Source organism: Haliotis rubra, unplaced genomic scaffold (assembly GCF_003918875.1).
Source record: "Haliotis rubra isolate DU_JTF1 unplaced genomic scaffold, ASM391887v1 Scf1205, whole genome shotgun sequence".
Taxonomy (NCBI): domain Eukaryota; kingdom Metazoa; phylum Mollusca; class Gastropoda; order Lepetellida; family Haliotidae; genus Haliotis; species Haliotis rubra.
In genome coordinates, this window is record NW_025765121.1 from 76,290 (window position 1) to 92,952 (window position 16,663).

The 16,663-nt window shown below is 38.5% G+C and overlaps 1 protein-coding gene across 2 annotated transcripts in view; it reads right to left on the minus strand.

The window, feature by feature from the left end:
* Nucleotides 1-2,311: 2,311 nt before the first annotated feature.
* LOC124264353 (CAP-Gly domain-containing linker protein 1-like) overlaps nt 2,312-16,663 on the minus strand; it is a 133,174-nt gene continuing 118,822 nt past the window's right edge. For both annotated transcript variants that reach the window (XM_046699111.1, XM_046699117.1), the window contains 3 exons: nt 7,451-7,564; nt 5,137-5,870; nt 2,312-4,465 (listed from right to left, as the gene is read on the minus strand). In XM_046699111.1, coding sequence (XP_046555067.1) covers nt 3,068-4,465; nt 5,137-5,870; nt 7,451-7,564 — 2,246 coding nt within the window. In that variant the 3' untranslated portion in view covers nt 2,312-3,067. The remainder of the gene's footprint in view (nt 4,466-5,136; nt 5,871-7,450; nt 7,565-16,663) is intronic.

A 16,663-nucleotide genomic window follows, 5' to 3' on the forward strand; every position in this document is an offset into this window, starting at 1 on the left:
GGCCAGGATATTCAATACAACAGGCAACACGTTGTAAACTATCCATAGCACTCTGGGAAGAAATCGGTGTCGTGACTCAGATGTCCATTGATTCAACAAAGTATAAACACAATAATATGAGTCCCAACAAAGGGTCAATTCCATATTAACAATATTAACATACAATAAACTTTTACAGTGAAAACCCACTTTCTGCTCTAGGACTGTCATGAACGCTGAAAACAATTGGGTGTAAACTAAAATATATTCAAATCATAGTGTCCAGGTACTGTAGTTCACCTTATTTCAAACTTTTGTTCAGTTGTATCAGGACATTTGAACCCCTGATCACAAGATCTTTTCGTGCCCAAGGGCCGTAACCATGTACAGTGATGCATGTCGCCTAGACAACATGGTCAGTCTCTAAGAGTCACATGCCACTATCAGTCTTGTTTGAAAGTCTAGTACCCACATTGTTCTAAATTGTAAATTGTATTCATTGTCCTCCAATGTATCGATGCCTCTGTGTGTAAGACTGGTTGTATTTTCTACAGTCATGCAAATGACGTAAGGTATACAAGGTGTGTAGTTAATGTCAAACAGACAAATGCGTCTGAATTATAGTGAAGTGATAGACTGATAGTATACGTCGCCCATTATCTTTAAGTTCCACAACTTTAGGTGACCTCATATGTGACATCCACCCCACAGTAATGGTGACGAGTTATGGGGACTAATTCAACACTCAGGCCTGAAGACCAATAACACAACATTGTGTTGAATACAGCCATATGTTTCAATGTCCAGCCATTCATCAGGCACTCAGCTACGAGTGCGCTGTTGGCTCGTTGTAGTAGCCCGGACCAATGTTTGTGTTATAGTGTTAACTCACCTAAATACCATGCCACAATTATGGATGCCCAACTAAAAGTAAGTAAAAGTTGATGGATAGGTTTTCACGCTAAAGCAAAGGCTCCTGCAAACGTCGCATCACCAATAAACCGTCCTTGCAAATCATATTTCTTCTTGAGGTGCTATATATATGCCGTTCATAGTGGTCTCAGGTTTAGTCTCTAACAAGTAATCGCACCAGGCAATTTCTGCGGAGACCCGTAAAGATCCTGGTTAGAATTTACCCCCTTCAGTAACCCATGCTTGGCGTAAGAGGCGACTAACGGGATCTGGTGATCCGGCTCGCTAAATTGGTTGACACATGTCATCGTAACCTATTTGCGTAGATCGTGGTTCATGCTGTTGATCCCTGGATTATCTGGTCTAGACTCAATTATTTACAGACCGCTGCCATATATATAGCTGGTATATTGCTGAGTGCGGCGCAAAACTAAACTCACTCACTCACCACTAACCCAATCAAGTTCTGTGGGAACAAACCAGTTAACTTGTCTACTGCTAAAACTAAATGTGTGGACGTATCAAATACAACATGACACAAAAACAAATGTACACTGAGGTCATTTTAATGGGAAACTTTACCTTCAAACAGTTGACACCTCTCCAAACACAGTCATTTGTCGTCACACATTTGTGCATGTTCCTGTGGCAATGTTGTAAGTAAATGTAAACTTAAAGCTCTGCCTTGTACTAGACGATATGATCATACAGACAACAAAAAATGCTTCACATTCTGCAATGAACTTTATTGATGTGGTCTCATAAACCTACATTAATAGGCTTCGTATTGCAATATACATAATAACGCATTTCTATACAGCGTGGTGGCTTACATCCCCCAAACATCAATATATCTGCACTGGATAGGTTTCGGCAGCATACAATACACCTTGCAAATATCAATATCTGTCTACTACGTATTTGTCTCGAAAAAGCCTCCATTTAGAGTGAACTTTCGGGCTCATCACAACAAAACAGTTTGTGCATTTAGCATTTGTACATTAGAACATATGAAAACCATTTGTGCTTTAGGCATTGAACAACCAAAATTAGCATCAGAAACATATGAAAACCATTTGTGCTTTGGGAATTGAACAACCAAAATTAGCATCAGAAACACATGAAAATCATTTGTGCTCCAGGCACTGAACAACCAACATTAGCATCAGAAACATAAGACAACAGTTTGAGCTTTACATATTGGTGACAAGCATGTCCGCACCACACGTATATTACAACAATTTGTGCTTAAGGGATTATACAAGGAATCTCTTTGAAGAAATATTACAATAGAATGTGAATATTGCACTTTAAAATACATACAAGTCCGGCACCATAAAAAACCGTCACAGCAATCGCCACTTTATACATTGCAACAAGAAATTAGGAACAAAAACGAAACACAAATATTGTGTTTTAAGAGAGATTCCGGGAAGAAACTTTGTTGTGAATGGAGGACTACTGCCCAAGAGAAAACAAGACAGTCGAATGTGCGAGAGGTCAAACAGAATTAGAATTCTTTTGTACATTAACAGTGATATAGCGTAATTTGAGCGACAATTATACCAAATGTTAAAGCAAAAACAACAGTTGTATAAACACGGTATCAAACGATCACCAGCACGAACAGATCGTGTGTATGTGAAGGTGAGATGAGCTTGGATGTCACCTTCAAGTTTATGCACTTCTACAACGGATTTGTGCTTTCGTGTTTGTTGGTTGTTAATGTTTCTGGGGCGGTGTGGTAGCCTAGTGGTTAAAGGGTTGGCTCGTCACGCCATAGACCCGGGTTCGAATCCCCACATGGGTACAATGTGTGAAGCCCATTTCTGGTGTCCCCGCTGTGATGTTGCTGGAATATTGCTAAAAACGGCGTAAAACCAAACTCAGTCAGTCAGTCAGTTAATGTTTCTGAGTGTGCTATTTTACTCTTGTTCTATTTGAGTGCGTGCGAGAGTGCGTGCGTGTGCGTCTGTGTGTGTCACTGCCGATTAATTCCCATCTTAGAACACATCTCTAAATGACGCACCCAGGACTCCCACAAACTACAGTGCAACTATAACTCGTTGGCATGAATACATGAGGTAGTCCTCCACATTAAGCTGACTATTTGCACCTCTTGTGGACGATGACCAATGACCAGATAAGATAGGTTTGCCCTTTGTATTTAAAAACACTAGGACACAACACACGAATCTGTCTTTTGACTTACATTTGCTGGCTTATTTTGTTTGTTTGCACCTTCACTAAAACGCTTAGATGGTGAGACTCTTCCTTTTGGTGATCTCCTTTTCACTACATCATCAGCTTCCGGTGTGGACATGCGGCGAGGCGGAGCTGCACAAGGTGAGAAAGCTCTCGGGGGCGTCACGCAAGGTGACATTCCGCTAGGGGGTGTCTCAAATTCATCTGTTGTCGACGGTTCATCTGTGTGTTCAATACCAACCATTGCTGGCGCGTCAACATCCGTACCGGCTTCAGAAGAAGGTATTAAATCTAGCATGAAATGTGATTGCTTTGTTAAGACAGGTCGGTCGATTTCAGCATCTTCATATTCCTCATCTAATGACTGCTGATCATACTGCAACCATCCCGCACTAGGATTATCAACATTAGTGCCATCATTACCACAAGGATGTGCAGTTACATGTTCTACAGTACTGGGACCGTGGTCACCCAGTGTACAAATGGGAGCAGCCGTTGCATTCATCGCGCCTTCACCAAGCACCGTGGAGCTCTCGTGCTTATGTCTCTCAGAGCTTGACTTGTCAGATGCGCTCTGACTATTGTGATCTGGAGGAAGATCGTTTTGTTCTGCGTCGACTGCACTGGACGGTGATGGACGTAAGGAAGAGGATGTGGTTCCTATGTGTTCATCACATGACAGCGGTCTCTCAGTCTCGACAGACGGTACGTCCTCTGGAGACTGACAAACGGAATTGTCCATCCGTGACAAACTTTCCTGTACATCCTCACCACCTTCCTCACCAGTTATATCTTTGAATGCATCTTTGACTTCTTTCGTACTACTATCCACGGATACCTCATCAGGAGATTCTGCTTCACTGCCAACTCCTGTTGCTAGGTTCGCATCATTTGCATCACCGACTTCAGTTTTGTTTTGTTCATCCTCAACAACATTCTGCAACAAGTTGTCATCCTTAACTATTGCAGATGCATTTGCACTGTGCATTTTAGTATGAAGGAGACTCCTATCTTCAGTATCGGTCACACTGCTCTCTGAAATGTCGCCAATCTGTAAACCTTCTGAGGACTGACATGCAGGGTTATTCTCCATATGTGAATGTTCTGGTGAACCTTCAGAATCATCTACAGTTTCAGATACCTCCTCAACAATGGTTGCTGTTTCAGTGTTTGTCCCAGCCTTTGCTTTATCTGCATTTTGTGAAGTAACAAAATCTTCAACTTCACCACTGACATCGGATGCATTTTTTATATTGAAACTCTGCTTTTGTCTGGCGTCTGATCCACCCTTATTCCGTGTCAGATTGTTGTCATGGCTGTCAGGAACGTCTGACTCACCTTTCTCCGGTTTGTCGTCCTGCTTTTCATCCTGCTCAAGGAATTTTAAAGGAAATAGAATTATTAGATACATTTTGAATATTATGTTTTTTAAAGAGTGAGTGAGGTTAGTTTTACGCTGCACTCTGCAATATTCCAGCTATGTGGCTGCGTTTTGTAAATAGATAAATGGTATGTTAAACATGGTAGTATAAATTAGCAACTGCGATTGTTAGTGGTAGTACCCTCAAAGAGGGTTAAAGTATCGTAAAATTATTGTCCTCCTGAGAGGGTACGTAAGTCCCAAAACTTTCAAAGTTGAATTTAAGCTTACCAGATTCTTAAACGTATTATTTTGTTCTTTCAAAATTTTCCTGCAATCCCCAGCGGCTGAAAGGATGGTGTAAATCCAAATAGGGTCCATGCAGGTAGCAAAGGCACTGTAAGTCCCCATGGTCCCTAGTATGGTGATCTACCTTCAGTTGCTAGTGATCTATAGCCCGTTTTTATATTGTATTGTCCTGCATAATAGTATAAGTATTTAGTTACATGATAGTTTTATATCTCTATCTGTGATACACTAGTAGTTTTACTGTTCATCGTAACCAGTTTTATAGTTTTAACATTATTGATCTTTACTGATGATTAATTGTTCCCGTCACGATATGGCTGAAATACTGCCGATGTGACGATAAATATTAACTCACCAACTCACTTACTCACCTGCTCAAGCCTTGCCTCTAGTTCTTCAAACATCCTCAGTTCCTCTTCTTCGTCCGTCAACCCAACCAGCCTGTTCTCAAACTCCTCGCACTTCTCAAGATCCATACTCGCAACTTCTGCATCGCACTCTTCATTATCATATTCAGACAATTCCGGAAGTTTATCTGCTCTAGATTTAAGTTGTTGTAGATGTCTGGCCTTTGCCATAGAAGGTCCGTCCATCCCCAGATTGGCATCAACTCCAAGTCCCGTGTCTTGTGTGTCAGACATATTTTGTTGATTTACATCTACCACTGATGCTTTCTCACTGATCTGTTCGCTAACGTGTGGCTCACTCGACCATGACTTAGGCTGAGATTTAAATTCACCTTCATTATTCTTTTCCTGCTCAGTTTCAATCCCCTTTTCATCAATAAGTCCAGATTGCTTCTGAATCTCCACATCAGCAGTATGTATCGCCTGCTGAAGCTTCCTGGCATGCTTGCTCAGTTCCAGCCAGTCTCCCAGCTCGTCTTCATCACACCCGACTTCATCTGCAAGTTTTGACCTCATCTTTGCGATTTCAGATATTTTAGCATTGCATTCAACAGAGTCTATATCAGATGGTTCTTTGTAGCGCCGCGTTTCCTTCTTCCTTGACTTAACCATGGCGGTTTGCCTTGTCCCATCACTTCTGTGTCCTGAGCTGTGCATCCTAGTAGACACCCTGCTCACTGTAGTGGATTTCGATCCCTCTGTGACAGAATAGAAATGGACATGGGAGGTTAAAGACGACGATTTGTACCGATTTCGACTAATTGACTACTAGAATACCCCAGAGGTAAGGCATCACTTAAAATTGTAATGAATAGATTGACAACACATTCGAAACAATCTTCAATCCAGTAACCCTAAATGAACTATAAATGTTCTTTGACTTTGACTAGTTTATAAAAGAGATTTTGAGAGAAAGCTTCATAATTTACCTTCCCTATTGTGAGCAATTAACTCGTAAGTAGATCCATAAGTATCCCACAAAAGATATTTTCTCACTGTCACCGTTTTAAACGTTTTCTGTTGGATTTCTAAACGTTTTTAGACGGTGCTTCAGGACATAACTAGATATATGGTACAAAACCAAAAAAATATTAACTTAGGAAGTGTGTATCTTCAAAATCAAATATTCATATACTATCACATGAAACACAGCAAAGTGTTTAAATAAAACCTAAATGTATACGGATAAACCAAAACCTAAAGTAATTCCTTAACTAGGAAGCGGTGAAAATAATTTCTGATTATATTTTCCTTTGAGCACCCACTTAGTGTTTGGATTTAGCGCTATATAAATTTCCAGTATTATTATTATTATTATTTACAATTTATGTTTTCGTTTCATTTTTCGCGATTCTCACTTCATTTTCCACCTTTTCAATGAACGCAGATGTTGTGTTTCATAATAATTATTCTGTTATTTCCATGTTCCATTTGAGTTTTACTTTATACAAGATGTGTAACGGTTAAATGATTACATGTCGAACCCGATTGATCAGCTGATTGATCACCGCACATTCATTTGCTCAGTCAGTAGTTTAGCCCCCAAGGCACGTCATCTTCTCCTTAGTTTAAGCTGTTTACAGACGGTCGAGTTCTGCATGCTTTCATAACTACACTTTCGATGAAGAAGGATGATAGTTTTCGATGTGGTAATGCATTCTCAGCGAATAACATAAGTATGTTGAGTATAAGTTCATTACACCATTAAGTTCGTTTAATCTGTTAGCTCTGAAGGTGCTGTTTTGTATTATATCACTTTCGAATATTGACAGAAAGTTGTGTGCTGCTAAGTATGTTTCCTAATTTCGAAATATAGAAGCCCAGTGTATAGCATAAAACAGTTGTGTCAAATTTCCTACTGAGATAACTAGGTAAACTTGTTAGCTTCGAATGTACAGGGAAATTTCACTACCACTACCACTACCATTCTGGCAGTCTCACAATTACACCTGTTTTCGACAGATGCTGAAGGGTTACAATGCCAGCTTTGTATAGCGTGGCTCGTTGGGTCAATTATCTCTACTATTTATACTATTTATCGTTTGTCAATACATGGTTTAGATGTATACTTCAATCCTCAGTAGAATACGTTGAAAACAGGTCAGGTCATTAAATCAACATCGTGATAGAAATAATTCATTCTTAGTTCCGGGTTGTTCATCGCACAAGCTACCTGTACCTAGCCTGGACGCAGTGTTTACAAGCTGGAGTGAACTCGCTTGAATACTGCGGCGTAAACCAGCATTCACTCAGGCAGTCCAGTGGTTAATAATCTCACCTTTCCATTTCCGCAGAGTCCCAACATCCTCTTCTATCACGCCCGGAAGTAGCGACATACGGGGACTTTCAAAGGTCTCGGGTGATGACATTCCCTCCACCTGACGAACGTCATCTGTCAACAGAACAGAGAACTCGATGTGTTGAGACGTCTAGATCTATTTACCATCGCAGACGCAGCTAATACTCCCAAACATATACTGTCGTTTATCTCGCTACCATTTGAGTATCGGTAAATGCAAAATATGCTCACAAACGATAATCAACGATTCAATAAGCGACCCATATTAGAGTAACAATATGGATGACAGCAGTCGCCAGGGTCATCTTGACCTTACCCTGGTAGCATCTGTCCCTTTCACTGTGTATAGCAGCAACTACACACGCCTATAGCATACGTCGCACATCTGCCGCACCTGGGTCTGCAGGCCACACAACATCAATAACTCACAACACCACCGCTACTACTGCATATGTGAGAATGTCCCCGCCCGTAGGTTCGGTTCCTGATAACGACATATCGTCAAATGTCTACACCAGGATGAACTGTTGCACCTTTACGTTTCAAACTGGTTTATTGTAGGTCTCCATTCTTGTGCACACTAAGTCACGTGGTGTTTGAAGCACTTCATATTGATTACAGTCACTGTCGCATATTTATTATTCAGTGAAACTCGGCTAATCGATCGATCTTATCAACGGTGCATGGGCATGATGTAATAACCTTTAGCTTTACTTCCCTCACCTTGCAGAAAGCAGTCGTCCGGATGGCAGGGAGTCCGGATTAAGGAGATTATATTGGTTATCCATTTTAACCTTATCATACATATTTAGCTCAAGGAGTAACTTCGTCACATTATTTGTTTTGATTATATAGAGATTATTACAAGAGCAAGTGTGCCATACGACTTATACGAAACGAGTGTGAAAGTTTGTATTGCCCGAGCGAGAGAGAGGGGAATACATAATTTTGTACCAGTTTCGTATAACTCATATGGCACACTTGGTCGAGTGTAATAATTTCTTTATTACCCATTTTATTCATGTACATTTGTGCAGTAAACCACGGTGAGCAAGTGTGACGGCTCTCTTCATTGGCGTCACGTTCAATTGTTAAATGACGTCACAGGCGACGAAATACACAAACAATGGTTGCTGGGCAAAAGTGATATGTGCATGTGTGTACATATTATGTGACACTGTTATTTTTCACCATATGGGTAATAAATGTTTATATGTTGTTTAACAATATTCCAGTGATATGACGGTGGCCTGTCTCTGGACAAGACACCTGTTCGAGTTATTAACAACACCTAACAACGTCGGGATAACCGCATCTGACCATCAATTTCCAACTGTGACATTTGTCATCATGTGTACATGTTGATCAGTAATGTGAACATCTGCATCATATTCACCAGCATCACTGAATCTCCAGCATCACTATGTTATTACCTGAAATACCTCTGTCTCTTGAGATCATGGACGTACGTCCAAAGAGAATCCCAGAGCATCAGATCGCTACATGATAGGTCAAACAGTATCATCATGCAAACATTTCACATGTTCACGCTGACCTTCACAATGAATCATCAGCTGTACACTGGTAGCACAGCAATTGTCACAATTAGGTTACACACAATCTAAACCTGTGTTTCCGCTCATCTCAGTGACAGGCTAGCTATTAAACTCAATCCGTCGACCTTTTGGAACAGCCCTATGTTATTTCAGACAACGAAAGTATGTTTAAACAACACTATTGAATGAGTGAGCATGGTTATAACGAAGCTTTTAGCAATATTCCGGCAATATCACGGCAGGGGACACCAGAAATGGGCTTCACATATTGTACCCATGTGGGAAATCGAACCCGGGGCTTCGACGTGACGAGCGAACGCTTTAACCACTAGGCTACCCCACCGCCCCCAAACAACACTATTGATGTTCTGCTAAACCTAAACCTAGAAGTGGACCTTAGGAGGAATAAGATACACCATATATTCTGATTTGGTTTACGTTATATGAATATTTAATCAGTAATGTCAAAGCGCGGACAGTTTCATTTATTTAAGTAGGAGAGCTTCCATTTTGTTAGTCTGTCTCTCAGTCCCTGAATCGCATTATTTTCCCTTCTGCCAACCCCTTAGCAGTGCTAAATCCCTAAATGAAGCAAGTCAAGATTTCCCCAAGTTAAAGGTCTGTTATTATTTGCAAGAAAACTAACTCACTTCTGAATCTCCCATCTCACTGGGCTCCTTTCAATTTAATAGGAAAATTATACGTATTCAGAGACTAAGCGTTAGTCTATCAAATTGTCATCAGTAAACTTTACCGATGAATGCCAGAATGCATATATATAATAAACTAGTCAAGTTCAGGAAATATCACAAATATTCTGCAACATAACATCTTGTAAGAGACATAGGCAGATGTTCACACCTAGTAATTTAACCTGTAATTGAAAGTGAAATAATTTACACTGCATTGAGTTTCAGGTGTCTTTAGCATGGGATTCGGTGTACGGCTGCGCAATACCGAGGCCAGTAATACTAGTAGATCACGGCGGACTTAACTCAGGATCAATACTTCATACACACGGGTCAGTTGCCGTCGTAAAAATATCGTACAGAGTTCACTCCTGGTCCCCCTATTACATATCAGTCCTGTCGTCAGGAAACGAGATCCTAAGCTGCAGTCCCTACGAGTTGGTATCAGAGGACTATGGGATCAATAGTGATGCGTTAACAGTTAAGAGTACATATTTCACTTACCCATAGACAATGTCACTGCTATTTCTTGTTAACTGATAACGGGAAAAGTAACTGTACTTTATATAGAAAAGTGTAAAGGTTATATTGTTGAACATGGCAACCTAGCATTTAACATTTGGTTATTTAACTTGTGATTATTTCAAAATTATAACAAGATTTCTAAAAAGGTCAGTGTCGGTGTGACTACTATTTGCTTTGATACAGGCGAGGTGCGGTGGTGCATTCAAGACACAGACTGATTGAAAACAGACAAAAGAATGGTAAAACATCAGCTTGCGTTATTGTATGTTATGCTGCCTCAAAATGTCGGTTATAAAACGTGCAATAGGTGGGAAGGGTTGCCCTGCTGCAGCGTGACGTAACGTTCCCGCATTTGCACAAAGGGTCGAACATGATCTCGAACGAAATTCTCCCAAGTTGCAATCTACAACGATATGTCATTTCCCCAAGACTTGAGTTGCCATACCATTACACTTCCAACCCCAAACCGACAACGTTGAGTAACACACCCGTCTGAGGACCATATGAATCCTAAACTCTTATGTGAACAGTATACTATCCAAGTCTTGTCTTCTGAACCTCAGACGTTGTTCACGTAAGCGGAGTCGTGCCTGACAGCGACGTTACGACGAAACTGGGCATATCACTGGAATGTTGTGCTCCCTCAACGGATCGACTTGGGCTCTTCCACTAATTGGTTTGGACCAAGAACTGCCCCAGCTGTTGATGTGGCAGTTTGGTATCGATTTCGAAGATGCACCAACCGAATATGGCTTTCTTGTTGATGTCACGTCAGATGCGGACCGCTCCAAATAGATACTGTTTCGATGAACATAAAAAGTCTGCCAACTTCGCCTACATTGCTGTCATTCCTGTTTCCTACATAACCACGATGCCTCGAAGTTGATTTTCGTGTTCATTTATTATATTGATGGGCACATGTTAGATAACGATCAACATGTGCTTTTCACATTCAAACATTAAATGTGTGTTTCATGCTTTTTGTTCAGACCCTTTTTGTTTCTGTATTGCCGTTCTGAATTTACTATTTGAGGTCATTCCAATATGAGGTCATTTTGACCTGCTCTCTGTTAGGACGTGAATCATTTTCGATAATTCATTTAGGATTTGGCATAAAAATGCATACATCAGTAGTAAAGCGGATGTGAACCCAATTCTAGATTTCTAATACTGTACGGGTGTGAATTTCGTGATGTATCTAAGAACTTAATGTTTTGTTCAGGATAGGCACAATATTCAAGATAAAATGAAACTGCTGAAAAACTAAAACATCATTTAGCAGGTATAAAAGTATTTATTACAGAGGCAGACATGCATACAAACCAGTTCATTAGAGCTATTTACAGACTTGAAGCTTTGAAGAAGTTCAGTGGAATGGCAAATTTGCAATTCTACAAACCAGTATCACATCTAACAGTAGTCGATCAAACTGCTAAAATCGGGGAATACTTATATCAGCGTATATATTGGGAGTACCTTACAGATGAATCAACAGAGAGATGTTTCATGATACAATTGACAATATTGGACATTTAAAACATGTTCATTTAGTTATTTACAATCCAGTTTGTACTTTTCTTTGTGCATAATGTAAAAATAAATTTAGAACAATGAAAAGGTAATTTACAAATGATATTAAAAGGAAAGTATTTACATGTGCACATATTTGATTTTGTCTCCAAGTTGAAACAAATTAACATTTCAAGATATGAAGTTAAATAATTATTCAGTTATTAAAATGTGATAATTTCAAGGATTTCTTAATAGTTGAAAGATAAATTGATATTAAATAGCCTTTTAGGTTTTGAAAGAAATATAATTAAGCATATAATCTGTTTCTAGCATTGTTTCATACAAGTTGTATTATAATGCTACATACATGTGCTGCAGTTGTCCTGGCAACAGAATAACACAAATGCTGGGGAACTGTTCAAACAATAACATAGAATAGCACTTGCATTTGTAAATCAGCACTCTACATATATGTACACAATAGCAATACTATTGACCTTATACCAAACAATCTTCACAGGAATATGTCTAGAAACTACGAATAGGTTGACCGATTTTACTTTCTAAGCCGCTTCTGGAAAATGAAAGTCACTTATTCATGCTGTGTCACAAACATTACATTTAATGGTTGGGGGACTCTAACTTTTCATGACAGTTGTAGCTCTGGCCTTAGGAGCAGAGAGTGAAACAAAGACAAAAGTCGGACGGGAAACATATAAGAAGGAAAACAAAGATTTATCTGATTTTAACAAATAAATGAAATTAACTAAAACCTAAAAGTTCAAAATAAACTCATATTTAATTGGTTAATAGGCACATAGAATTTCCAATCAGATATCATGTATAAAGTTCAGAATATTGCAAGGAAATAGGGCCGTTAAGAGTACATGACACCAGAAAGCATATGTAGTTGTACTAGCAATGTCTACTTCACAAATGTTGTGCTAACATACACCATATGGTCTACATAAGGCCACCATTCAGAGAACGAGGCATCAGCTGATCACTGAAAGTTTCAGTGGGCTGAAGCTGATGTAAAATCACTTGATATCACTAAGAAATACATGAAACACTAACACCCACACGTTTCAATCTCATTGACTGGAAACAAAATTCCTAAACCCAAATCCAGTGTCTAGATTTTCTGGTTATCTACTACCAGATGACAGCAGATGTTTCCTGTTATGTAAATGCTATGGAAAACACCAGGCAGTATTTTGGGACATGTAATAGTATTACCTGTAGATGGATGTTTACTTGTCATGTTGTGTATTCCAGGATATATGTGGACTACAACTACAGCACTACACTCCAATACACTCACTCTCTATACAGTTTATACAGTATATAAAAGCCCACTCTGCCACTTTCAACTCCACTCAGGATCTCCTTTGGTAAATCTTCAGAATTGAAAACAGAACTGATCAAAAATATATCAGGTACTACTTGTCAGACTCAAATATCAGTTACAGAACACCAATGTTTTCGATTTTACATCCTCTAATCACCTGCCTCTTCTGTAAGATTCATGTGTCAGTTACTGAAATGATAATCATATATGACACATGAAAAAAACATGAGGATTTCTTAAAATTTTAACTTAAAACTGAATCCAATGTTTAAGCCTTCACTTGAAGAGGGACTAAACATCAGACAATTATTAATGACACTTCCTGTAACCTAGACTGAAAACCCTCTTGTTTGTGTGCTGACTCATAACCAGATGAATTATCAGTTTAGGATTAACTTTTTAACTCTGGACAATGTCTCACTGTTTCAGCACACAGATTACAAGATACATGTAGTTAGAACGATAATGGGCACCAGCTAATGATGGAGAATGTCCCCTTCAGAACTATTTCCGTGTATCCTGAGTGGTGTGTAGTGCAACGTATTGTGTCTTGATCATACAAGCTCCTCCATATATGAATCCATGTACAAATGATAATGTTAATATTAATCTACAATGATACAAGACTACTGTGTTAGAGATCTACCCATCACACCCCTATACAAAATGGAAACAGACCTGACACAAAAGCATATTACTATATCGGTTTCCACTGCAATGCTTCAATCAAAACGTACAACTTCAAAATTGCGTTTGCTGTAGAAATGTTGAAATGTGTCATTTGCTTCACTATATGGTCCTTTGATTACAACCATACATTCATCATGTATGGGAAAGACTGTCTGTTAAAGACATGTAACGACAACAGTTAAGCAGTCTGAAAAGGGAAGGATACCATGTGATTCATATGTATGACTGACAATGCTCAAGTGGATTTTCTTTCAGAAAAAGATCACTCAGAAGATGTTTTGATAAAAGAACACGTTTTCGAAACAAAAATACCTTCCACTTGAACATGCCCTATAAAACACATCATCATAACTGTATTGATTATAACATGTTCAGTATGTAGCACTATTGCTTCCTATTTTCAGGTTTTATTTCAACATCTGATATTTAATGCATTCTGATTGAAGCAAGACAGCCGAACCAAATTTAAGCAAGCTTTTCACTTCAAGGAGGATATTGCAAACTGAACACTAGTCATCTATACATTTTCCCTGTAATGATGCACCAGTATCTAATTCTATCATGTAGGACACACCATAGCACCTCAAAATGATTCCTCTATTCTTGAAGAATGGTTTCATTGACATGTTTGGTGAATATGGTGAAATATGACAATAAATTAAACCGTGACTTACATTAAAACTTCTACCTTGAGATCAGTAAGTCCTTTCAGTTTTGGTATCATATCTTTATTCCAAGCATCGAGTCTCAGTTTTGACCGAGGACATATTTCTTATTGTACCACTTGCGTTAATTAGTACCATATTAACATGCTTGCCTTAAAAAGCATGGTAACACTGTTTAGCTGAGAGAAGATCACACTGCAATGAAAATAAACAGAAACCACTGCTGACATTGTCTTGTGTATTTTGCACAAAGTATTTGAGTATTGAGAATTCTTGCAGTACAGCACAGAATGGCAAGCTGGCACAAACATTAGGACATAAGCCTCAATTGCATATTTACTGGCACACCAGCAAGTTTCCAGGACAGGAGATGCCTACTTTCATAAGAAATCATAACTATTTGCTTATATTGTGTGAATATACAAATCCATAATCCAAGTTTAATCCTTTTATTCCAGTTCTTTCACTTAGAAAGATTTAGAACCATTTGCCTATCATATTTTGATATAGTATGCTACATACGACCATATATGCCCGTAAGACCAGGCAATAATTATTTATTTTGTATTGACACAAACTTAATCCCTAAAAGGTATAATGTGAAGTTACTAGATGCACAGAAGAAAATAATCCATGCCAGTGTGTCAGTAATGACACGATGAGCATTGGGTGGTGGAGTCATGCAATGACAGGTGTCAATCACAAATGAGAGTGTCAGTATCACTGATAGGGAATGATGATGGACTTGCCAGTCACCAACAAGTACAAACAACAAACTGGCTTAGCAGCCTTGCAACCATCCAGCAATGTGCCTTTAACAAACTGACTGGCGGGTTCTAATTGTTTGACCAAAGAATCAATCTATGTGGAGCATTTTATGTAATGTGGAGAGTTTATTTTCTGAACCATGACATTCTTTTGATACATTTACACATTCCAACTGTCATTTGTTATGTTCTCAAGAATTTATACTACTTAGATCAAATGAATTCACTTGATGCCCAACTATTTCACTCAGAAACTATTTGTCCACAATATATGACAATATCAAGGCCATTCAGTAAACAATTTGATCTTCTCACTTTGGTCAAACAATAATAGCATGAGTTACTAGGCTGTAAAAATATTTTTTGTATTAAAATACATCTGGCTTATATACACTGTATGTCCTGTATGTATATCAAGTTTAAAGATATATATATATATATGGTTCATGGATGTGGTATATATACAATGTGTACATGTTATACTTCTAGAAACAATATATGTTATACCATCCATGCATGATATTAAACAATTACATTACACCATATTCTTCCCTTAAAGTAAAACAATTTAGAATATAACAGAACATATTACTGATAAAATCTACTGAAAGACTGTTGATATTTACATAGATACAGCATAAGGTCTCCTTAAAGAGTGTCAATATGCAAAAATATTATTTGTGAAACCTCGTCCTAGAAGATATGGTACTATGGTAACTGTATAAAACTATTTCTGCCCCAGTAACTCATGCTATTCTGCCTTGCTCCCAGCTAGCTAACAGATCCCTGAGATCAGATTCACAGACATTAATGACAGTGGGTCTTCTTGTGAAGTGCCAGAAGCACTTTGGGTGGCAATGCCACAGAACTACATATATACAAGATCATGGCTATGAAACTTTTTGGTATTTAGAGCACCAAAATATATCTGTTGTTTCAAAATTTATAAATCCCTTTAAACACAAATGACTGGGACTACACGAAATCTTACGCAAAGAGGGCTAAAAACCTTACTTGTCATAAGATATAAAGCCCGACAATGCTTTACAGTACATCTTTGGAATACTAAATCAGACTTTCCTTGATATTGATATTTTAACACTGTTTCATGTTTTGGAAGCCTGAGGACATTCAGTGTGAAGAAATTTAGAATCATTTCAGCATTGTAACATTAGGCCCATGATATTTCTTCAAGAACCAAATTTTCTAATTGCAATAAAGCTTTAAAAACTAAACATTTCATGTACACTTCAGAATTCATATGCAGAAAAAGACACTGAGAAACTTTGAAACATGGATGCATCATTAGATTTAAGGCTCAAGGCTCAAGTGTACTTTCATAAATTTGTTCAAAACATACTTTATCTTCTTATCAAGGACATCATATGCAATACGTGCTGAAATAATAATCAAATCTACACATCCTCTGACCTATTA